This window comes from Myxine glutinosa, chromosome 2 (genome assembly GCF_964187855.1).
Source record: "Myxine glutinosa chromosome 2, kmMyxGlut1.1, whole genome shotgun sequence".
Lineage (NCBI taxonomy): Eukaryota > Metazoa > Chordata > Myxini > Myxiniformes > Myxinidae > Myxine > Myxine glutinosa.
In genome coordinates this window covers 14,412,076-14,436,374 of record NC_136262.1, presented here as the reverse complement: position 1 = coordinate 14,436,374, position 24,299 = coordinate 14,412,076, and the positions used below count along the sequence as shown (strand labels likewise).

The following is a 24,299-nucleotide window of genomic DNA, read 5'->3' as shown; positions in this document are numbered from 1 at the left end:
CAGCATGCCACTCAGTTCCTGAAACTTCTTCCATGCACATCTCACTCGAGCAACCGTTGCCGAGTCTGATCCACCTTCTCCATTCAGCATGTCTCCGAGGTAGCAAAATGTTTTCACACCTTCCAGCTTCACGCCGTCTCCAAGATCCAACTCAACATTTCCTCCATCTGCAGCTCCCTCTGTGCACACCTTACATTTGAATGTAGCTGCCACACTGGTAAATGACCCTCTCAGACCACTACCATTTTGATGAACCCACTCAGCGCACATTGTACATTGAATGGACTTCACTCGGCCACCCTTCCTGCACACAGCACACGGCCACTTCCCAGTTCTTTCCACCTCACCACATGCTTTACCACTTGCCATCACCTTCGTCTTTCCGATATTCACCTTCAGACCTTTTGTCTCCATACATTCCTTCCACTTGTTCATCTTTTCCTTCAGTCCATCCATACTTTCCGCAATCAACACCAGATCATCTGCATACAACAACTCCCACGGTAAACCCTCCTTTATGTTCTGAGCCAGCACCTCCATCACAGCTACAAATAGTAGTGGACTTAATACCGACCCCTGATGCACTCCCACCTTCACCTCAAACTCACCACTGTTCCCGTCCTTCGTCCTTACAGCTGTGCGCGCTCTTTTGTACATTGCCATCACTACTCTGATCAACCATTCCTCCACTCCTAACTTCCTCAATGCCCATGTCAATACTTTGCGTGGAACCCTATCGAATGCTTTCTCCAGATCAACAAACCCAAAAAACAACTTCTTCCTCTTCTCCATGTACTTCTCCTGCAACTGCCTCACAATGAAAAGCGCATCTGTCGTTCCTCTTCCTGGCAGAAATCCAAACTGCATTTCGTCAATCTTCACTTTCTTCCTTATCCTCCTCTCCAACACCCTTTCCAATACCTTCATTCCATGCTCCAATAACTTTATCGCTCGGTACGAGCCACACTCCAGAGGGTCACCTTTCCCCTTGTATAGAGGGACGAGGGTACTCAGTTCCCAAACCACTGGAATGCGGCCTTCTTTCACCACCAGATTACAGATCTCTGTCATTCTCTTCACACCCCAACTTCCTGCTGCCTTCAACATATCTCCCACAACTCCCGTCGGCCCTCCCGCTTTTCCACTCTTCATTGCTTTTATCGCTTCCTCAACTTCCTTCTCAATTATCTTCTCTGCCGGTCCTAAAACTGGGTTACTCTCTATGTTGCCATCCCATTCATTCTCTGTATTCAACAGCATTTCCATATATCTTTTCCATCTTCCTTTAATTCCATCTGGGTCGACAACGATTTGTCCCACTTCATCCTTCATGCAACTCACCCCCATCACATCACACCTCTCTTTCGCTATGTGCTTTGCAATCCTGAATACTACTTTCTGACCCTCTTCCGAATCCAAGCGTTCTCCGAACATTTTCCTACATGCCTCCTGCGCCTTTGCTACCTCTTTCTTTGCAGCCTTCCTGGCTGCCTTATAACTTTCATGCTCTGCTGTTTCTCCTCCCGTACCCTTCGCCTTCTGCCACTCCTTGAACTTCTTCCTCTTCTCGTCAATCCTCTTTCCAACTTCATCATCCCACCACCATGTTTCCGAGTGCCTCGGTGGTCCTTCTGTCCATCCACATACCTCACCAACGGCTCCCAACAGACTAGCTTTCATTGACATCCAACCACTTTCAAGCTCAACCACATCATCCTCTACCCTACTCAGCCTCTCTTTTAATGCCTCCCTTACTGTCACCTCTTTCAACCTCCACACCTTCATTCTTGGTTGGTACTTCACCCGCCGCGCTCTCCTCGCACCTTTCACCCTTACGTCGCAGACAACCAAGTGGTGCTGTGAAACAGCCTCCTCCCCTGGGATCACCTTTGTGTCCCGGAGGTGCCCCCTATCTCGCCTACGCACCATCAGGTAGTCAACGGTTGTCGTCGACCCACCTGACGTGTATGTAACAAGCTTATTATCCTCTTTCTGGAACTGAGTATTTCAAATCAACAAATCAGCTCCATCAGCAAACTCCAAAATCCTTTCACCTTCTCCATTTCTCAGACCATATCCGTAACCCCCATGAACTCCCTCAAAACCATCCATACTCCTTCCCACATGTCCATTCAGGTCTCCTCCCACCACAACAACTTCCCCATCTTTCACGTTTTCCATCAGCTTCTCTATCGCACACCAGAACTTGTCCTTCTCTTCATTGCTTCGACCAACCTGCGGAGCATATCCCGAGATGACGTTCACCAAGAGCTTTCCAATCATCATTTTCACCATCATCAACCTATCACTCACTCTAGTCACACTCACCAGACTGTCTACAAACTCCTCAGAAAACAGGACACCAACACCATTCACGCCCTCCAGGCACCCTTGCCACACAAACTTGTATTTCTGTCCCTGCCTACCCTTCACCATTCTCACACCACTTCCCTTCCATCTCGTCTCTTGCACACAACATATGTCCACTCTTCTTCTGACCAATACTTCCACCACTTCTCCTGATCTCCCTGTCATTGTCCCTACATTCCATGTCCCAAATCTCAGAAACCAATCTCCACTTCGGGCTTCGTAATAAAAGCAATGAAGAGTGGAAAAGCGGGAGGGCCGACGGGAATTGTGGGAGATATGTTGAAGGCAGTGGGAAATTGGGGTGTGAAGAGAATGACAGAGATCTGCAATCTGGTGGTGAAAGAAGGCCGCATTCCAATGGATTGGGAACTGGGTACCCTCGTCCCTCTCTACAAGGGTAAAGGTGACCCTCTGGACTGTGGCTCGTATCGAGCGATAAAGTTATTGGAGCATGGAATGAAGGTATTGGAAAGGGTGTTGGAGAGGAAGATAAGGAAGAAAGTGAAGATTGACGAAATGCAGTTTGGATTTATGCCAGGAAGAGGAACGACAGAGACACTTTTTATTGTGAGGCAGTTGCTGGAGAATTACATGGAGAAGGTTTGTTGGAGAATTACATGGAGAATTACACTTGGGTTTGTTGATCTGGAGAAAGCATTCAATAGGGTTCCACGTGAAAGTAGTGTCATGGGCATTGAGGAAGCTAGGAGTGGAGGAATGGTTGATCAGATTAGTGATGGTAATGTACAAAAGAGCGTGCACAGCTGTAAGGACGAAGGACGGGACAGTGGTGAGTTTGAGGTGAAGGTGGGAGTGCATTCCGGGGTCTGTACTAAGTCCACTACTATTTGTAGCTGTGATGGAGGTGCTGGCTCGGAACGTAAAGGAGGGTTTACCGTGGGAGTTGTTGTATGCAGATGATCTGGTGTTGATTGCAGAAAGTATGGATGGACTGAAGGAGAAGATGAAGAAGTGGAAGGAATGTATGGAGACAAAAGCTCTGAAGGTGAATATTGGAAAAACGAAGGTGATGGCAAGTGGTAAAGCATGTGGTGAGGTGGAATGAACTGGGAAGTGGCCGTGTGCTGTGTGCAGGAAGGGTGTCGGAGTGAACTCCATTCAATGTACAATGTGCGCTGAGTGGGTTCATCAAAAATGTAGTGGTTTGAGAGGGTCATTAACCAGTGTGACAGCTACATTCAAGTGTAAGGTGTGCACAGAGGGAGCTGCAGATGGAGGAAATGTTGAGTTGGATCTTGGAGACGGCGTGAAGCTGGAAGGTGTGAAAACATTTTGTTACCTAGGAGACATGCTGAATGGAGAAGGTGGATCAGACTTGGCAACGGTTGCTTGAGTGAGATGTGCATGGAAGAAGTTTCGGGAACTGAGTGGCGTGCTGATGATGAGGGGAGTGTCGTTGAAGCTGAAGGGAAAGGTGTATGCTGCATGTGTGAGAAGTGTTATGATTTATGGGAGCGAGACATGGGTAATGAACGTAGAGCAGCAACGAAGCTTGGAAAGGGTGGAAATGCGAATGGTTCGACGGATGTGCGGAGTATCGTCGAGAGAGAGGAAGACAAATGATGAATTGCGAAAGATGATGGGAATAGAGCCTGTGATTGATGCTGTGAAGAGGAACAGGTTGAGATGGTTTGGTTATGTGTTGAGGAAGGATGAAAGTGACTGGTTGAGAAGAGTGATGGAAATGAATGTAGAAGGAAGCAGAGGATGGGGAAGACGGAGAAAGACTTGGCTAAAGATGGTGGAAGAAGAAATGCGGGCAAGGGGGTTAACAAGGAGAGATGCAGAAAATAGGGCAAAATGGAGAAGATTGTCATGGGGACCGCAAGGCTAACCCCCGCTCTAGCAGGGAAAATGGCCTTTAAAATGCATGTTGTTGTTGTTGTTGTTGTATCCTGTCGTTTCACCCTTCCAAGAGCCTTGACAGCTGTTGAGGGCAAAAAGAAAGAAAAAAAGTGGACTTACATTTTGAGAAAGGCCAGCACGAGACTCGGTACCAGGAGGTGGCTTTGGGTCCAAAGACTGTTTGGTAATCTTCGGCAGAATATTCATTTTTTCTTTCTGTACAGCAAGAGAAACATAGCAATAGGTCAGTGGGACAAACATCAAAGTGTATCATCATCACAGAGAAAGATTAATTTGTAATAGACGAGTTGCATGACAATCACATGACCTCAAAACAATAAAAAGGCCTCCGACCAGTGACGGTCATACGACTGACACCACTACATGAGACAGGCCTATCTATTCCTCTCAATACACTGTTCGATATCTATTCCGACCAGTGGCAGATCCAGGGGAGGGGGGGGGGGTGCAGGGGGTGCGCATCCTCCCCCCCACCTCTGCAATGCATCGGCATGGATGTGCTGGAGGCATACTCTATGAGGGACGATAAGTAGGACGCGCTCACTCAACTACGGTCAAATGCTGAAACTGAATTCTCTCTTTGGTTCGATCACACTAAGGCCATGATATAATCTGTAGGAGGTGACGTCACAATGTCGAGAGTTGTACAACCAAAAAATCCATGGTCCAAACACTGCCGCCAATACTCCCTTGCTCTTCTACCTCAGAAACATGTGCATTCCATTTCTTGACCACCTCAGCCAGGAAATGGACACCCGATTCTGTGCTGAAAATCGGGAAGGTGGTGATCTGTTTCTGCTGAAGCCATCTGCAATAATCGCCGATACCTGCGACATTCCAGCCCCACATCAGAAACTATTGCGTTGGAAAAACGACATGGAACATCCCGCAGGACTGATAAATGAGCTTAGAGACTGGCAGATGTTTTGGAGAAGGAAGCCCAACAACACGCTTCCACGCACATTCATGGATTGTTTCTGCGCAGTAGATGGAGACGAATTTCCATTCCATCAAAGTCCTACTCCATATTGGATGCACCCTCCCTGGAGGCTCCTGTGAGGCCGAACACTCATTTTCTTGCCTGCGTCGTCTGAAGACCTACCTTAGAAATTCCATGGGAGAAGGTCGGATGGCATCTCTGGCCCTCATGAACATACACCATGACTTCACCATATCCCCACATGATGTGTGTGACATTTTCGTTCAGAAACACAAGCGCCGTCTCTTCCAAAATAGCATAATTTAGGATTAATAAAATAATTCACATTCCGCTGTCCCATCTGATCTCTTTTGTGGGGAGAACCCCCTGCCTTGAGCTTCACAACCTCGGCGCATGGTGGTGCCGGGCTTTGACCAGCACCTATTAAACTACTCTATACACCTTAACATGGCGTGCGTTTAGAAACATGGGAATTCTTCTGGACTATTTGTAGTTAATAAGCCTAATTAACTCAGGAGATCATAACAATCATTTCGTGAGAACTACACAAATCAGAAATTCCATATCAGAAAGCTCCAGTAGAACTACACAAAAAACCATGCCGCACGCATGTACACCACAGACACACACACACAAACACACACCCACCGACACACACACATATACACAAACACACACACACACAAACACACCCACCGACACATACACACCTACATGCATACACACACACACATACACACACACACACACACACACACACACGCTCACAGAAAGCCACATTTCCAAGATGGCCTCCAAAGCCAGTCGCCGACTCGGCATACTTTGTCATGCAAATTTCTTCCTTGACACGACTGAGCTCTCAACCACATTCAAAGCTTTCATCCGCAGTTTGATGGACTGCTATCCCTTCTGGGCTGGTGCTCCTGTCTCACATCTCGCTCGGCTTCACGCTGTGGTAACCGATGCTGTCAGGATCATTGGTATCTGCCGCTCTGAGGCTGAGTCAATGGGTCTTTCACTCTCTCACTGCAGGCAGGTCGATGGTCTTTCTGTCATCTACCGACTGCTCTCTGGCCTTGCTCTGACTGCTCTGTCTCCCCCACCCCCCAATATTTCTGCAGGGTGCTCAAGGAAAAACTGCGACAATCAAGAATCACTGCTCACCTCCACTCTTTCATTCCTCTTTTTTTCCCACCTCCAGAACAAACTCCCACACTCTCTTGAATCCCATTCCTCCCTCCAGGTTTTCAATACAGCTGTTCACCGCCATCACCTATCTTCTGCCATCCAACTCCACGATCCTTTTTACCCCCATTATTCTGCCCAAAACCCACCTCGCTCAAATTCCCTGTTTTCCTCCTGAAAGTCACTGTAGTGTCCATCTTGTTTATCCTGTGTAACCTGTCCCAGCTCTCTCTTCCACCAATCTCTTCATGTCTCTGTTGTCCCTACTGTTGTGGTGCTTCCCTCTATCACCCCCTCTTGTCTCCTGCTCCCTTTGGTATATGTTCTGTGTTGGCTCTTATGGAGCCTCGACAACGTATACAAATTTATTACTTGCAAAATCGAAGATTTTTCAAGTATATTGGTCGGTTTCGTTTGTGTTTCTGTCTGTCTGTCTGTTTGTCTGTTTGTCTGTTTGTCTGTCTGTTTGTTTGTCACCAGCCTACAGGTCACAATTTTCAACCGATCTTCACGAAACTTCACCAAATGTGCACGAAAACGTGCATTTCAAATATGGTCACTGAATTCAACCACCAACTATTTTTGAGGTCAACATAGGCCAAAAGGTCAACATAGGCCAAGTTTTTTAAATCCTCAATTTTCATCCGATTGACTTGAAAATTAAACAGCATTTGCACATTGAGTCACTAAATAGGGGAACGAACTATTTTTGAGGCCAAAAGGTCAAAGGTCAACTCAAGGTCAACCTTACAAAATCATCATTTTTTATCTGAAAAATCATCACTTTTCTTCCTGTTGACCCGAGCTTTGAGCAAGATTGTCAATTTTAATCTTGAAGAAATGGACAATTTGCTGTATCAATGGAATTTTTTTCTTGGGGGTGGGGAGCGGATTTTGCAAGTATCGTGCTCAGCATGACGTCTTCTTGTTACTTGGCAAAGAACAAAAATAATTTTTTTGCAAGTACATATGTTGATCACCCCGGTTTGTGTGTGTGTTTGTCTGTCCGCTCACTTACGCTTGCCTTCAAGTCACAATTTTAAACCGATCTTCACGAAACTTTACCAAATGGTGGAGTTCGTGGTCCGACAAAATCCTATAAATTTTTAGGGTCAAAAGGTCAAAACGTCAACATAAGCTAAAGGTCAACAACCATTTCAAATTTATAAAATCCTCAATTTTCATGCGATTGACTTGAAATTTGAATAGGATATACATGTCGGCAAATTGAATTCAACCACCAACTATTTTTGCGATCAACATAGGCCGAAAGGTCAACATAGGCCAAAGGTCAACAACCATTTCAAATTTCCAAAATCCTCAATTTTCATCCGATTGACTTGAAATTTGAATAGGATATACATGTCGGCGAATTGAATTCAACCACCAACTATTTTTGAGATCAGCGTGGGCCAAAAGGGCAACATAGGCCAAAGGTCAACTACTTTCTTTAAATTCTAAAATCCTCAATTTTCATCCAATTGAGTTGATATTTGAAGAGGATTTACATATCGGCCAACTAAATTCAACCACCAACTATTTTTGAGATCAGCTTAGACCAAAAGGTCGACATAAGCCAAAGGTCAACCACTTTTTTCAAATTTTTTAAATCCTCAATTTTCATCTGATTGACTTGAAATTTGAATCGGATTTACATATCAGCTTACTGAATTCAAACACCAACTACTTTTGAGATCACCATAGGCCAAAGTTTACATTCTCATCACTGTAAGCACATGTCCATCCTCAATATTAAATTTCTTAATGAAAACAACTCAATTGCTGGAATATCAGGAACGAGTGTTTATCTTTGTGACAATATTGGCTTGTGGAGAACCTGCATTATTATATTTGCATGAAGATGGCCCAAAACAAAGTAAATTTCAAAGGGAGAAAGTAAACTAACTATGGGAAATGGGAAAGATTTGTTTTCACAAAACCGATTTTGTTTGAAGAATATAAAATAGAAATACTGTGCTGAACCTTCTCTCAAATATTTAATAGCTTTCTCTTTCAGTTTGTTCTCCCTCAGTACTTTTACGTTTGTGGGCGGAAGTGATGACATGCCATAGTGGAAATCAGCCAACATCACCGCTTTGCGCAAAAAAGGTGCAAAAACAGATCCTAGCAACTACAGACCAATCAGCCTTCTCCCAATTATCAGCAAAGTCATGGAATCCATCATTGCTTCAGATATGAAATCATTCCTCTTCTCCAATGGCTTGATCTCTGATCATCAATTTGGTTTCAGACCTGGTCACTCTACTCTGGACATGCTGCTTCTGCTTTCTCAACAATGGATGGAGGTCCTCAATGCCAAACAGGAAATTAGAGCTGTCTCCCTTGACATATCACGTGCCATCGATACGGTCTGGCACCCCGCTCTGCTCACCAAACTCTCTTCCTTTGGTATCCATGGAAATCTCCACGCATGGCTGGCGGACTTCCTCTCTAGTCGTAGTCGACATGTGGCCCTGAATGGGTTTCTCTCATCTCCTCTTCCTGTTCAGGCTGGAGTTCCCCAAGGCAGTGTTCTGGGCCCTGTGCTTTTTCTGGTCTTCATCAATGATCTCTCTGACTCTCTTGAAAATCCTCTCTATCTCTTTGCTGATGACTCTACTCTCTGTCGCTCCATTCCTCATCCCTCAGATCGGCAGTCTGCAGCCTCCTCACTCTCTGCAGACCTGGACAAAATCACAGACTGGGCAAACAAGTGGAACATGTCCTTCAATCCTGACAAATCTCACACTCTTACGATGTCTCTCCGAAAAGACCGACTGGACACCCCTTCCATCCACTTTCTGAATAATCCTCTCCAAGAAGTTCTGTCACTCAAGCTTTTGGGTCTCACTATCTGCCATGATCTTTCCTGGGAAAACCACATTTCAAATCTGGCCTCCAGAGCCAGTCACCAACTGGACATCCTCCGTCGTGCGAAGTCCTTCCTTGGCACACCTGAGCTCCTCACCACATACAAGGCTTTCATCCGCAGCTGAATGGAATACTGCTCTGCCCTCTGGGCCGGTGCTCCTGCCTCACACATAGCTCATCTTCACGCTGTTGAAACCAAAGCATTCAGAATCATTGGAATCTCCCACGATGAAGCTAACTCCAAGGGCCTTTCATTCACTGAGCGCAGGCAGGTTGGTGGTCTTTCCGTCTTCTATCAACTCCTCTCTGGCTTTGCCATCCCCAGCTCTCTCTGGGCTCTGTCCCCCAAATATTCCTACAGGTCGCACAAGATCTGCCTGCAACCCTCTTATGGTTAAACTGCCAAAATCAAGACTCTCTGCTCACCTTCACTCCTTCATTCCTCTTTTCTCCCACATCTGGAACAAACTCCCTCACTCTCTTCAATCCCACTCCACCCTCCTGGGCTTTAAAACAGCTGTTCACCACCATCTCTTATCTTCCCCCATCCAAAACCTTGATCTTTTCTACCCCCGGTAATTTCACCCCAAATCCACTTTTTTGAAATACCAACTTCTGTCCTGGAAGTCCTTGGTGTCCTTGTGTTTTATACTTCTCCCACCCCCCCCCCTCCCCTCCCACGCCTCCTCCCCCCAAGCCCTCTCCCTCCCACACATCTCCCTGCTCTCAAATGTTGTGTTTGTGTGCTTCCCCATCTCTCCCCATCTTGTCTTTCACTCCCTCTTTTGATATATTTTGTTTGTCTGGTTGATTTGTTTGTGAAATAAATGTTAGCTCTTTCACGAGCCTCGATTCAGTATACAAAAACAACAAAAAAAAATTGCAGGAACGGTCATGGGGGGTAATGGCCTTAAGATAAACGTCCAGCACAAGTGTGTGGTTTCTGTGTAAAAATGATACGACATGTGTTCAGAAGCTGATGAACAAACCCTCCCTTTCTGAGAAGAAGGCAAAAAGCACGACCCTGCGACCATGCGTAAGATAAGAGTCACAACGAGACTGGCGGTCTGAGAAATTCAAGGCTCAGAGAAGCCTTTATAGCTGCTGGAAGCGACAGGAAGCTGGGGTGCGAACCAAAGGGAGCACATTGATGCACAGTCATGGGTTAATAAAAGGCCGAGGGGTGGGGGAAAACGAGTTGTCGACAGTTGAGAGTGGAGGTGTTCGACAGTCAAGTTGGGAGCTGTGTGAGTCCATAGTCAAAGTTTGTCATTTCCACAGTCAAGAGCGCAGCCCCAGTCCCGCAGAGGGAGCTGGAAGATGGAGAGGGTTGTGTGCAAGAGAGAGAAAGAGAGAGAGAGGTGAACAGACATTGACATTGCCAGTCCACGCATTGCACAATGACAAGCACACACGTGCATTGATCGCAAGTCCGGACACCACTAAACCTGTGATCTCTCTTGTAGAGACAAGACAGACATCGTCACCCCCACAATCATCCCACAGGGACCAGGTTATTTCAGTCTCATGATATATTTCTGTATTTCTCTTCGTGGTACGATGGGATAAGGTATCCCTTTCAGCCGTCAACGTCTTGGGGCGTCAACGTCTTGGGGCACGTGGAAATTATTAGAGAAAGATTTACTGATCATTGCCTTTGCTTTGTTGTGATTCCCACCACGTTTTGCAATAAACTCTGTTTTCCCACTGTTTGCATTTCGGCCTGGGATGTGTTTCCGATTTGGAATATTATAACGAAGATGACAGTCAAAATCCGCAGCCATGGGGCCAAACCTTCGTTAGGAGGTTTAAAACAAACAGTTTGTCCTGGGTCATCACTCAGCCCATGTTCTTTCAGACAGACGAAGTGAGAGATCTCATTACAGCTATACATCTCAGAAATCGAAGTAAAGGTTTGTTTCGCTTTCCTGGTGGATGGCGTACGGTCCCTGAAGACTGTGCATCGCTAAATTCCATTTGTCCGGGTGGAACATTTAACTTCTCTGAAACTACACACACGTCGACCTACGGTCCACCGCAACATCGGTAGTCAGGATTTGGATCAGAACTCTGGTCTGACTCTTACCATTGTAACAGCATCTAAATGGACATTAACGAGCGCAATTTGATCACTTTCCGACAACTCACACACAAATTCATTCCAATATATCTAAGTTATAAGATTCACAAGTTTTTTAGGTTTCAGTGTTGAAATTTGAACACAGTACATTCACATAAATAACAGCATGTAGTTTTTGAGCAAAGCCTTCCTACCCTTGCAAACTTCAAGTGGTCGAGAGGGGAAAATGTTGTTTCCTTCAATCGAGCTTTCAAATAGTCTTCCAGCTCTTTTTCTGCATCGTTCTTCATATTCTTGTTATCATGGAAATGTTTTCGAAGAAGCCCTTTTTGTTTATCTCTCAGTAAGAGAGCATTTTTACATTTTGAAAAGTCGCTCTTTTCTTTCTGTAAAACAAACATTTTTTTTGTAAATTAATGGCAAAGGTCAAGATACAGTCAAACATGGTTTAACCTTCCACACAGGGAACCCCAAAATGTGGTATTTGAATGCAGGTGGTCTCCTAATACAACCAAGGCAAAAAAGAAATTATTATTCCAAGCAAGCTAAAACTTATCTGTCGAGGCAAGCAAAAAAAAAAAAAAAGGAAAAACAGACATAGGAACCCAACCCATGGCTGTCATTGACTTATTCCTCTCTCTCAACACTCATTTTCCCAAACATTATGTTGTGTCTTCCCAAAAATGAGTCCAATAATCCGATCAAAACCTTAAATGTTGTGAAGTCTAATTCAGTGGCAAACAGAGGCATCCTTCAGCAATTTGTCCAGTAGCATTTTGTTGCATGGCTACTGCATCTTGAACCCACTGGTCATCTGTTTTGGTCACAGGAGACATGGTTTGACACGTCGCTCATGAGACGACTGCATTTTTGTCCAAAATGTTCTGAATTTGAGTTTTGATGACCATAAGATCTTCCACTATTTTGCGAGGACTATTTATTTAACAGTTCACTCATGCTTCTCTTCCAATTCAATAACTTTGAGTTGCTTGCCAAGTGCAAAACCAGAAGATGTCATCTTGGGTGTCAAGTAAGCATGACTCATCCGTCAAGTTTTAGCGAACCTGGAACAAAAAATTGTTCAGATGAGGTATTCGTATCACGTGGTGTCCATCAATGAGTCAGTTAGTCGTCAGTCAGATGGTGTGTAATCGCTCGGATATTCTTCTTTGAAACTAAACACACAATTTCAATGAAACTTGACCACAACCTTCATCATCTATGATGTACCAAAGTGTGCTAATGGCATCAAATAAAATCGGGGTCTCATGTACTTAACGGAGGGTCAAAGTGCCCCTCCCCATACGCCCCCACCAAAACAGCTATTTGCTTTATTCTCCGAAACTACACACAATTTCAGTGGAATTTGAGCACAGCCTTCATCTCCCGTGATGGACTAAATTTGTTCATGCCATTGAGAACTATGTAGAACGGCACTCTTTGATTTTGTGACAATGGCCGATATGCCTGCGCCCACATTATTACATTTTTATACGGACTTGTACCAAGTTTAATTCAGCTGTTCTCATGTGTCACATTTTTACCAGGCATGACCTCTTACCGCTTTGCTTGACCCCATGATTTAATCAGAATGGTGAAGGGTAAGCAGGGACAGAAATACAAGTTTGTGTGGCAAGGGTGCCCAGAAGGCGTGAATGGTGTTGGTGTCCTGTTTTCTGAGGAGTTTGCAGACAGTGGGGTGAGTGTGATTCGAGTGAGTGATAGGTTGATGATGGTGAAAATGATGATTGGAAAGCTCTTGGTGAACGTCATCTCGGGATATGCTCCGCAGGTTGGTCGGAGCGATGAAGAGAAGGACAAGTTCTGGTGTGCGATAGAGAAGCTGATGGAAAACATGAAAGATGAGGAAGTTGTTGTGGTAGGAGGAGACCGAAATGGACATGTGGGAAGGAGTATGGACGGTTTTGAGGGAGTTCATGGGGGTTACGGATATGGTGTGAGAAATGGAGAAGGTGAAAGGATTTTGGAGTTTGCTGATTTGTAATACTCAGTTCCAGAAAGAGGATAATAAGCTTGTTTCATATACGTCAGGTGGGTCGACAACAACCGTTGACTACCGACTGGTGCGTAGGCGAGATAGGGGGCACCACCGGGACACAAAGGTGATCCCGGGGGAGGAGGCTGTTTCACAGCACCACTTGGTTGTCTGCGACATAAGGGTGAAAGGTGCGAGGAGAGCTCGGCGGGTGAAGTACCAACTGAGAATGAAGGTGTGGAGGTTGAAAGAGGTGACAGTGAGGGAGGCATTAAAAGAGAGGCTGAGTATGGTAGAGGATGATGTGGTTGAGCTTGAAAGTGGTTGGATGTCAATGAAAGATAGTCTGTTGGGAGCCGTTGGTGAGGTATGTGGATAGAAAAAAGGACCCCCAAGGCACTCGGAAACATGGTGGTGGGATGATGAAGTTGGAAACTAGATTGACGAGAAGAGAAAGAAGTTCAAGGAGTGGCAGAAGGCAAAGGGTATGGGGGCAGAAAAGGCAGGGCATGAAAGTTATAAGGCAGCCAAGAAGGCTGCAAAGAAAGAGGTAGCAAAGGCGCAGGAGGCATGTAGGAAAATGTTCGGAGAACGCTTGGATTCGGAAGAAGGTCAGAGAGCGGTATTCGGGATTGCAAAGCAGATAGCGAAAGGGAGGTGTGATGTGATGGGGGTGAGTTGCTTGAAGGATGAAGTGGGACAAATCGTTGTGGACCAAGATGGAATTATGTGTCGGTTTGTCTTTCTGTGTGATTAATGTTCGCTCTTTCACGAGCCTCGATCTTGTATACAAAAAAGAAGAAGAAAAAAAAAGGAATATGGAAGAGATATATGGAAATACTGTTGAATGCAGAGAATGAATGGGATGGCAACATAGAGAGTAACCCAGTTTTAGGACCAGCAGAGAAGATAACCGAGAAAGAAGTTGAGAAAGTGATAAAAGCAATACAACAACAACAACATGCATTTTACGGCCATTTTCCCTGCTAGAGCGGGGGTTAGCCTTGCGGTCCCCATGACAATCTTCTCCATTTTGCTCTATTTTCTGCATCTCTCCTTGTTAACCCCCTTGCCCGCATTTCTTCTTCCACCATCTTTAGCCAAGTCTTTCTCGGTCTTCCCCGTCCTCTATTCCCTTGACGGAATCGAACGCATTTCGCATGTAGAAGGGAAGCGAACGCATGTAGAAGGGAATCGAACCATTCACATTCCCTTCTACATTAATTTCCATCACTCTTCTCAACCAGTCACTTTCAGCCTTCCTCAACACATGACCAAACCATCTCAACCTGTTCCTCTCATCAATCACAGGCAATATTCCCATCATCTGTCGCAATTCACCATTTGTCTTCCTCTCTCTCAACGATACTCCACACATCCATCGAACCATTCGCATTTCCACCCTTTCCAGCCTTCGTTGCTGCTCTACGTTCATTACCCATGTCTCGCTCCCATAAATCATAACACTTCTCACACATGCAGCATACACCTTTCCCTTCAGCTTCAGCGACACTCTCCTCCTCATCAGCATGCCACTCAGTTCCTGAAACTTCTTCCATGCACATCTCACTCGAGCAACCGTTGCCGAGTCTGATCCACCTTCTCCATTCAGCATGTCTCCGAGGTAGCAAAATGTTTTCACACCTTCCAGCTTCACGCCGTCTCCAAGATCCAACTCAACATTTCCTCCATCTGCAGCTCCCTCTGTGCACACCTTACATTTGAATGTAGCTGCCACACTGGTAAATGACCCTCTCAGACCACTACCATTTTGATGAACCCACTCAGCGCACATTGTACATTGAATGGACTTCACTCGGCCACCCTTCCTGCACACAGCACAGGGCCACTTCCCAGTTCTTTCCACCTCACCACATGCTTTACCACTTGCCATCACCTTCGTCTTTCCGATATTCACCTTCAGACCTTTTGTCTCCATACATTCCTTCCACTTGTTCATCTTTTCCTTCAGTCCATCCATACTTTCCGCAATCAACACCAGATCATCTGCATACAACAACTCCCACGGTAAACCCTCCTTTATGTTCTGAGCCAGCACCTCCATCACAGCTACAAATAGTAGTGGACTTAATACCGACCCCTGATGCACTCCCACCTTCACCTCAAACTCACCACTGTTCCCGTCCTTCGTCCTTACAGCTGTGCGCGCTCTTTTGTACATTGCCATCACTACTCTGATCAACCATTCCTCCACTCCTAACTTCCTCAATGCCCATGTCAATACTTTGCGTGGAACCCTATCGAATGCTTTCTCCAGATCAACAAACCCAAAAAACAACTTCTTCCTCTTCTCCATGTACTTCTCCTGCAACTGCCTCACAATGAAAAGCGCATCTGTCGTTCCTCTTCCTGGCAGAAATCCAAACTGCATTTCGTCAATCTTCACTTTCTTCCTTATCCTCCTCTCCAACACCCTTTCCAATACCTTCATTCCATGCTCCAATAACTTTATCGCTCGGTACGAGCCACACTCCAGAGGGTCACCTTTCCCCTTGTATAGAGGGACGAGGGTACTCAGTTCCCAAACCACTGGAATGCGGCCTTCTTTCACCACCAGATTACAGATCTCTGTCATTCTCTTCACACCCCAACTTCCTGCTGCCTTCAACATATCTCCCACAACTCCCGTCGGCCCTCCCGCTTTTCCACTCTTCATTGCTTTTATCGCTTCCTCAACTTCCTTCTCAATTATCTTCTCTGCCGGTCCTAAAACTGGGTTACTCTCTATGTTGCCATCCCATTCATTCTCTGTATTCAACAGCATTTCCATATATCTTTTCCATCTTCCTTTAATTCCATCTGGGTCGACAACGATTTGTCCCACTTCATCCTTCATGCAACTCACCCCCATCACATCACACCTCTCTTTCGCTATGTGCTTTGCAATCCTGAATACTACTTTCTGACCCTCTTCCGAATCCAAGCGTTCTCCGAACATTTTCCTACATGCCTCCTGCGCCTTTGCTACCTCTTTCTTTGCAGCCTTCCTGGCTGCCTTATAACTTTCATGCTCTGCTGTTTCTCCTCCCGTACCCTTCGCCTTCTGCCACTCCTTGAACTTCTTCCTCTTCTCGTCAATCCTCTTTCCAACTTCATCATCCCACCACCATGTTTCCGAGTGCCTCGGTGGTCCTTCTGTCCATCCACATACCTCACCAACGGCTCCCAACAGACTAGCTTTCATTGACATCCAACCACTTTCAAGCTCAACCACATCATCCTCTACCCTACTCAGCCTCTCTTTTAATGCCTCCCTTACTGTCACCTCTTTCAACCTCCACACCTTCATTCTTGGTTGGTACTTCACCCGCCGCGCTCTCCTCGCACCTTTCACCCTTACGTCGCAGACAACCAAGTGGTGCTGTGAAACAGCCTCCTCCCCTGGGATCACCTTTGTGTCCCGGAGGTGCCCCCTATCTCGCCTACGCACCATCAGGTAGTCAACGGTTGTCGTCGACCCACCTGACGTGTATGTAACAAGCTTATTATCCTCTTTCTGGAACTGAGTATTTCAAATCAACAAATCAGCTCCATCAGCAAACTCCAAAATCCTTTCACCTTCTCCATTTCTCAGACCATATCCGTAACCCCCATGAACTCCCTCAAAACCATCCATACTCCTTCCCACATGTCCATTCAGGTCTCCTCCCACCACAACAACTTCCCCATCTTTCACGTTTTCCATCAGCTTCTCTATCGCACACCAGAACTTGTCCTTCTCTTCATTGCTTCGACCAACCTGCGGAGCATATCCCGAGATGACGTTCACCAAGAGCTTTCCAATCATCATTTTCACCATCATCAACCTATCACTCACTCTAGTCACACTCACCAGACTGTCTACAAACTCCTCAGAAAACAGGACACCAACACCATTCACGCCCTCCAGGCACCCTTGCCACACAAACTTGTATTTCTGTCCCTGCCTACCCTTCACCATTCTCACACCACTTCCCTTCCATCTCGTCTCTTGCACACAACATATGTCCACTCTTCTTCTGACCAATACTTCCACCACTTCTCCTGATCTCCCTGTCATTGTCCCTACATTCCATGTCCCAAATCTCAGAAACCAATCTCCACTTCGGGCTTCGTAATAAAAGCAATGAAGAGTGGAAAAGCGGGAGGGCCGACGGGAATTGTGGGAGATATGTTGAAGGCAGTGGGAAATTGGGGTGTGAAGAGAATGACAGAGATCTGCAATCTGGTGGTGAAAGAAGGCCGCATTCCAATGGATTGGGAACTGGGTACCCTCGTCCCTCTCTACAAGGGTAAAGGTGACCCTCTGGACTGTGGCTCGTATCGAGCGATAAAGTTATTGGAGCATGGAATGAAGGTATTGGAAAGGGTGTTGGAGAGGAAGATAAGGAAGAAAGTGAAGATTGACGAAATGCAGTTTGGATTTATGCCAGGAAGAGGAACGACAGAGACACTTTTTATTGTGAGGCAGTTGCTGGAGAATTACATGGAGAAGGTTTGTTGGAGAATTACATGGAGAATTACACTTGGGTTTGTTGATCTGGAGAAAGCATTCAATAGGGTTCCACGTGAAAGTAGTGTCATGGGCATTGAGGAAGCTAGGAGTGGAGGAATGGTTGATCAGATTAGTGATGGTAATGTACAAAAGAGCGTGCACAGCTGTAAGGACGAAGGACGGGACAGTGGTGAGTTTGAGGTGAAGGTGGGAGTGCATTCCGGGGTCTGTACTAAGTCCACTACTATTTGTAGCTGTGATGGAGGTGCTGGCTCGGAACGTAAAGGAGGGTTTACCGTGGGAGTTGTTGTATGCAGATGATCTGGTGTTGATTGCAGAAAGTATGGATGGACTGAAGGAGAAGATGAAGAAGTGGAAGGAATGTATGGAGACAAAAGCTCTGAAGGTGAATATTGGAAAAACGAAGGTGATGGCAAGTGGTAAAGCATGTGGTGAGGTGGAATGAACTGGGAAGTGGCCGTGTGCTGTGTGCAGGAAGGGTGTCGGAGTGAACTCCATTCAATGTACAATGTGCGCTGAGTGGGTTCATCAAAAATGTAGTGGTTTGAGAGGGTCATTAACCAGTGTGACAGCTACATTCAAGTGTAAGGTGTGCACAGAGGGAGCTGCAGATGGAGGAAATGTTGAGTTGGATCTTGGAGACGGCGTGAAGCTGGAAGGTGTGAAAACATTTTGTTACCTAGGAGACATGCTGAATGGAGAAGGTGGATCAGACTTGGCAACGGTTGCTTGAGTGAGATGTGCATGGAAGAAGTTTCGGGAACTGAGTGGCGTGCTGATGATGAGGGGAGTGTCGTTGAAGCTGAAGGGAAAGGTGTATGCTGCATGTGTGAGAAGTGTTATGATTTATGGGAGCGAGACATGGGTAATGAACGTAGAGCAGCAACGAAGCTTGGAAAGGGTGGAAATGCGAATGGTTCGACGGATGTGCGGAGTATCGTCGAGAGAGAGGAAGACAAATGATGAATTGCGAAAGATGATGGGAATAGAGCCTGTGATTGATGCTGTGAAGAGGAACAGGTTGAGATGGTTTGGTTATGTGTTGAGGAAGGATGAAAGTGACTGGTTGAGAAGAGTGATGGAAATGAATGTAGAAGGAAGCAGAGGATGGGGAAGACGGAGAAAGACTTGGCTAAAGATGGTGGAAGAAGAAATGCGGGCAAGGGGGTTAACAAGGAGAGATGCAGAAAATAGGGCAAAATGGAGAAGATTGTCATGGGGACCGCAAGGCTAACCCCCGCTCTAGCAGGGAAAATGGCCTTTAAAATGCATGTTGTTGTTGTTGTTGTTGTATCCTGTCGTTTCACCCTTCCAAGAGCCTTGACAGCTGTTGAGGGCAAAAAGAAAGAAAAAAAGTGGACTTACATTTTGAGAAAGGCCAGCACGAGACTCGGTACCAGGAGGTGGCTTTGGGTCCAAAGACTGTTTGGTAATCTTCGGCAGAATATTCATTTTTTCTTTCTGTACAGCAAGAGAAACATAGCAATAGGTCAGTGGGACAAACATCAAAGTGTATCATCATCACAGAGAAAGATTAATTTGTAATAGACGAGTTGCATGACAATCACATGACCTCAAAACAATAAAAAGGCCTCCGACCAGTGACGGTCATACGACTGACACCACTACATGAGACAGGCCTATCTATTCCTCTCAATACACTGTTCGATATCTATTCCGACCAGTGGCAGATCCAGGGGAGGGGGGGGGGGGGTGCAGGGGGTGCGCATCCTCCCCCCCACCTCTGCAACGCATCGGCATGGATGTGCTGGAGGCATACTCTATGAGGGACGATAAGTAGGACGCGCTCACTCAACTACGGTCAAATGCTGAAACTGAATTCTCTCTTTGGTTCGATCACACTAAGGCCATGATATAATCTGTAGGAGGTGACGTCACAATGTCGAGAGTTGTACAACCAAAAAATCCATGGTCCAAACACTGCCGCCAATACTCCCTTGCTCTTCTACCTCAGAAACATGTGCATTCCATTTCTTGACCACCTCAGCCAGGAAATGGACACCCGATTCTGTGCTGAAAATCGGGAAGGTGGTGATCTGTTTCTGCTGAAGCCATCTGCAATAATCGCCGATACCTGCGACATTCCAGCCCCACATCAGAAACTATTGCGTTGGAAAAACGACATGGAACATCCCGCAGGACTGATAAATGAGCTTAGAGACTGGCAGATGTTTTGGAGAAGGAAGCCCAACAACACGCTTCCACGCACATTCATGGATTGTTTCTGCGCAGTAGATGGAGACGAATTTCCATTCCATCAAAGTCCTACTCCATATTGGATGCACCCTCCCTGGAGGCTCCTGTGAGGCCGAACACTCATTTTCTTGCCTGCGTCGTCTGAAGACCTACCTTAGAAATTCCATGGGAGAAGGTCGGATGGCATCTCTGGCCCTCATGAACATACACCATGACTTCACCATATCCCCACATGATGTGTGTGACATTTTCGTTCAGAAACACAAGCGCCGTCTCTTCCAAAATAGCATAATTTAGGATTAATAAAATAATTCACATTCCGCTGTCCCATCTGATCTCTTTTGTGGGGAGAACCCCCTGCCTTGAGCTTCACAACCTCGGCGCATGGTGGTGCCGGGCTTTGACCAGCACCTATTAAACTACTCTATACACCTTAACATGGCGTGCGTTTAGAAACATGGGAATTCTTCTGGACTATTTGTAGTTAATAAGCCTAATTAACTCAGGAGATCATAACAATCATTTCGCGAGAACTACACAAATCAGAAATTCCATATCAGAAAGCTCCAGTAGAACTACACAAAAAACCATGCCGCACGCATGTACACCACAGACACACACACACAAACACACACCCACCGACACACACACATATACACAAACACACACACACACAAACACACCCACCGACACATACACACCTACATGCATACACACACACACATACACACACACACACACACACACACACGCTCACAGAAAGCCACATTTCCAAGATGGCCTCCAAAGCCAGTCGCCGACTCGGCATACTTTGTCATGCAAATTTCTTCCTTGACACGACTGAGCTCTCAACCACATTCAAAGCTTTCATCCGCAGTTTGATGGACTGCTATCCCTTCTGGGCTGGTGCTCCTGTCTCACATCTCGCTCGGCTTCACGCTGTGGTAACCGATGCTGTCAGGATCATTGGTATCTGCCGCTCTGAGGCTGAGTCAATGGGTCTTTCACTCTCTCACTGCAGGCAGGTCGATGGTCTTTCTGTCATCTACCGACTGCTCTCTGGCCTTGCTCTGACTGCTCTGTCTCCCCCACCCCCCAATATTTCTGCAGGGTGCTCAAGGAAAAACTGCGACAATCAAGAATCACTGCTCACCTCCACTCTTTCATTCCTCTTTTTTTCCCACCTCCAGAACAAACTCCCACACTCTCTTGAATCCCATTCCTCCCTCCAGGTTTTCAATACAGCTGTTCACCGCCATCACCTATCTTCTGCCATCCAACTCCACGATCCTTTTTACCCCCATTATTCTGCCCAAAACCCACCTCGCTCAAATTCCCTGTTTTCCTCCTGAAAGTCACTGTAGTGTCCATCTTGTTTATCCTGTGTAACCTGTCCCAGCTCTCTCTTCCACCAATCTCTTCATGTCTCTGTTGTCCCTACTGTTGTGGTGCTTCCCTCTATCACCCCCTCTTGTCTCCTGCTCCCTTTGGTATATGTTCTGTGTTGGCTCTTATGGAGCCTCGACAACGTATACAAATTTATTACTTGCAAAATCGAAGATTTTTCAAGTATATTGGTCGGTTTCGTTTGTGTTTCTGTCTGTCTGTCTGTCTGTCTGTCTGTTTGTCTGTTTGTCTGTTTGTCTGTCTGTTTGTTTGTCACCAGCCTACAGGTCACAATTTTCAACCGATCTTCACGAAACTTCACCAAATGTGCACGAAAACGTGCATTTCAAATATGGTCACTGAATTCAACCACCAACTATTTTTGAGGTCAACATAGGCCAAAAGGTCAACATAGGCCAAGTTTTTTAAATCCTCAATTTTCATCCGATTGACTTGAAAATTAAACAGCATTTGCACATTGAGTCACTAAATAGGGGAACGAACTATTTTTGAGGCCAAAAGGTCAAAGGTCAACTCAAGGTCAACCTTACAAAATCATCATTTTTTATCTGAAAAATCATCACTTTTCTTCCTGTTGACCCGAGCTTTGAGCAAGATTGTCAATTTTAATCTTGAAGAAATGGACAATTTGCTGTATCAATGGAATTTTTTTCTTGGGGGTGGGGAGCGGATTTTGCAAGTATCGTGCTCAGCATGACGTCTTCTTGTTACTTGGCAAAGAACAAAAATAATTTTTTTGCAAGTACATATGTTGATCACCCCGGTTTGTGTGTGTGTTTGTCTGTCCGCTCACTTACGCTTGCCTTCAAGTCACAATTTTAAACCGATCTTCACGAAACTTTACCAAATGGTGGAGTTCGTGGTCCGACAAAATCCTATAAATTTTTAGGGTCAAAAGGTCAAAACGTCAACATAAGCTAAAGGTCAACAACCATTTCAAATTTCTAAAATCCTCAATTTTCATGCGATTGACTTGAAATTTGAATAGGATATACATGTCGGCGAATTGAATTCAACCACCAACTATTTTTGAGATCAGCGTGGGCCAAAAGGGCAACATAGGCCAAAGGTCAACTACTTTCTTTAAATTCTAAAATCCTCAATTTTCATCCAATTGAGTTGATATTTGAAGAGGATTTACATATCGGCCAACTAAATTCAACCACCAACTATTTTTGAGATCAGCTTAGACCAAAAGGTCGACATAAGCCAAAGGTCAACCACTTTTTTCAAATTTTTTAAATCCTCAATTTTCATCTGATTGACTTGAAATTTGAATCGGATTTACATATCAGCTTACTGAATTCAAACACCAACTACTTTTGAGATCACCATAGGCCAAAGTTTACATTCTCATCACTGTAAGCACATGTCCATCCTCAATATTAAATTTCTTAATGAAAACAACTCAATTGCTGGAATATCAGGAACGAGTGTTTATCTTTGTGACAATATTGGCTTGTGGAGAACCTGCATTATTATATTTGCATGAAGATGGCCCAAAACAAAGTAAATTTCAAAGGGAGAAAGTAAACTAACTATGGGAAATGGGAAAGATTTGTTTTCACAAAACCGATTTTGTTTGAAGAATATAAAATAGAAATACTGTGCTGAACCTTCTCTCAAATATTTAATAGCTTTCTCTTTCAGTTTGTTCTCCCTCAGTACTTTTACGTTTGTGGGCGGAAGTGATGACATGCCATAGTGGAAATCAGCCAACATCACCGCTTTGCGCAAAAAAGGTGCAAAAACAGATCCTAGCAACTACAGACCAATCAGCCTTCTCCCAATTATCAGCAAAGTCATGGAATCCATCATTGCTTCAGATATGAAATCATTCCTCTTCTCCAATGGCTTGATCTCTGATCATCAATTTGGTTTCAGACCTGGTCACTCTACTCTGGACATGCTGCTTCTGCTTTCTCAACAATGGATGGAGGTCCTCAATGCCAAACAGGAAATTAGAGCTGTCTCCCTTGACATATCACGTGCCATCGATACGGTCTGGCACCCCGCTCTGCTCACCAAACTCTCTTCCTTTGGTATCCATGGAAATCTCCACGCATGGCTGGCGGACTTCCTCTCTAGTCGTAGTCGACATGTGGCCCTGAATGGGTTTCTCTCATCTCCTCTTCCTGTTCAGGCTGGAGTTCCCCAAGGCAGTGTTCTGGGCCCTGTGCTTTTTCTGGTCTTCATCAATGATCTCTCTGACTCTCTTGAAAATCCTCTCTATCTCTTTGCTGATGACTCTACTCTCTGTCGCTCCATTCCTCATCCCTCAGATCGGCAGTCTGCAGCCTCCTCACTCTCTGCAGACCTGGACAAAATCACAGACTGGGCAAACAAGTGGAACATGTCCTTCAATCCTGACAAATCTCACACTCTTACGATGTCTCTCCGAAAAGACCGACTGGACACCCCTTCCATCCACTTTCTGAATAATCCTCTCCAAGAAGTTCTGTCACTCAAGCTTTTGGGTCTCACTATCTGCCATGATCTTTCCTGGGAAAACCACATTTCAAATCTGGCCTCCAGAGCCAGTCACCAACTGGACATCCTCCGTCGTGCGAAGTCCTTCCTTGGCACACCTGAGCTCCTCACCACATACAAGGCTTTCATCCGCAGCTGAATGGAATACTGCTCTGCCCTCTGGGCCGGTGCTCCTGCCTCACACATAGCTCATCTTCACGCTGTTGAAACCAAAGCATTCAGAATCATTGGAATCTCCCACGATGAAGCTAACTCCAAGGGCCTTTCATTCACTGAGCGCAGGCAGGTTGGTGGTCTTTCCGTCTTCTATCAACTCCTCTCTGGCTTTGCCATCCCCAGC

General features: G+C 45.6%; 1 protein-coding gene across 1 annotated transcript in view; it reads right to left on the bottom strand.

The window, feature by feature from the left end:
- Positions 1-24,299, bottom strand: part of LOC137422026 (uncharacterized) — a 219,178-nt gene that overhangs the window by 89,158 nt on the left and 105,721 nt on the right. The window contains exons 11-13 of the mRNA XM_078772997.1: positions 19,211-19,306; positions 11,528-11,719; positions 4,357-4,452 (exon numbers count right to left, since the gene is read on the bottom strand). Coding sequence (XP_078629123.1) covers positions 4,357-4,452; positions 11,528-11,719; positions 19,211-19,306 — 384 coding nt within the window. The remainder of the gene's footprint in view (positions 1-4,356; positions 4,453-11,527; positions 11,720-19,210; positions 19,307-24,299) is intronic.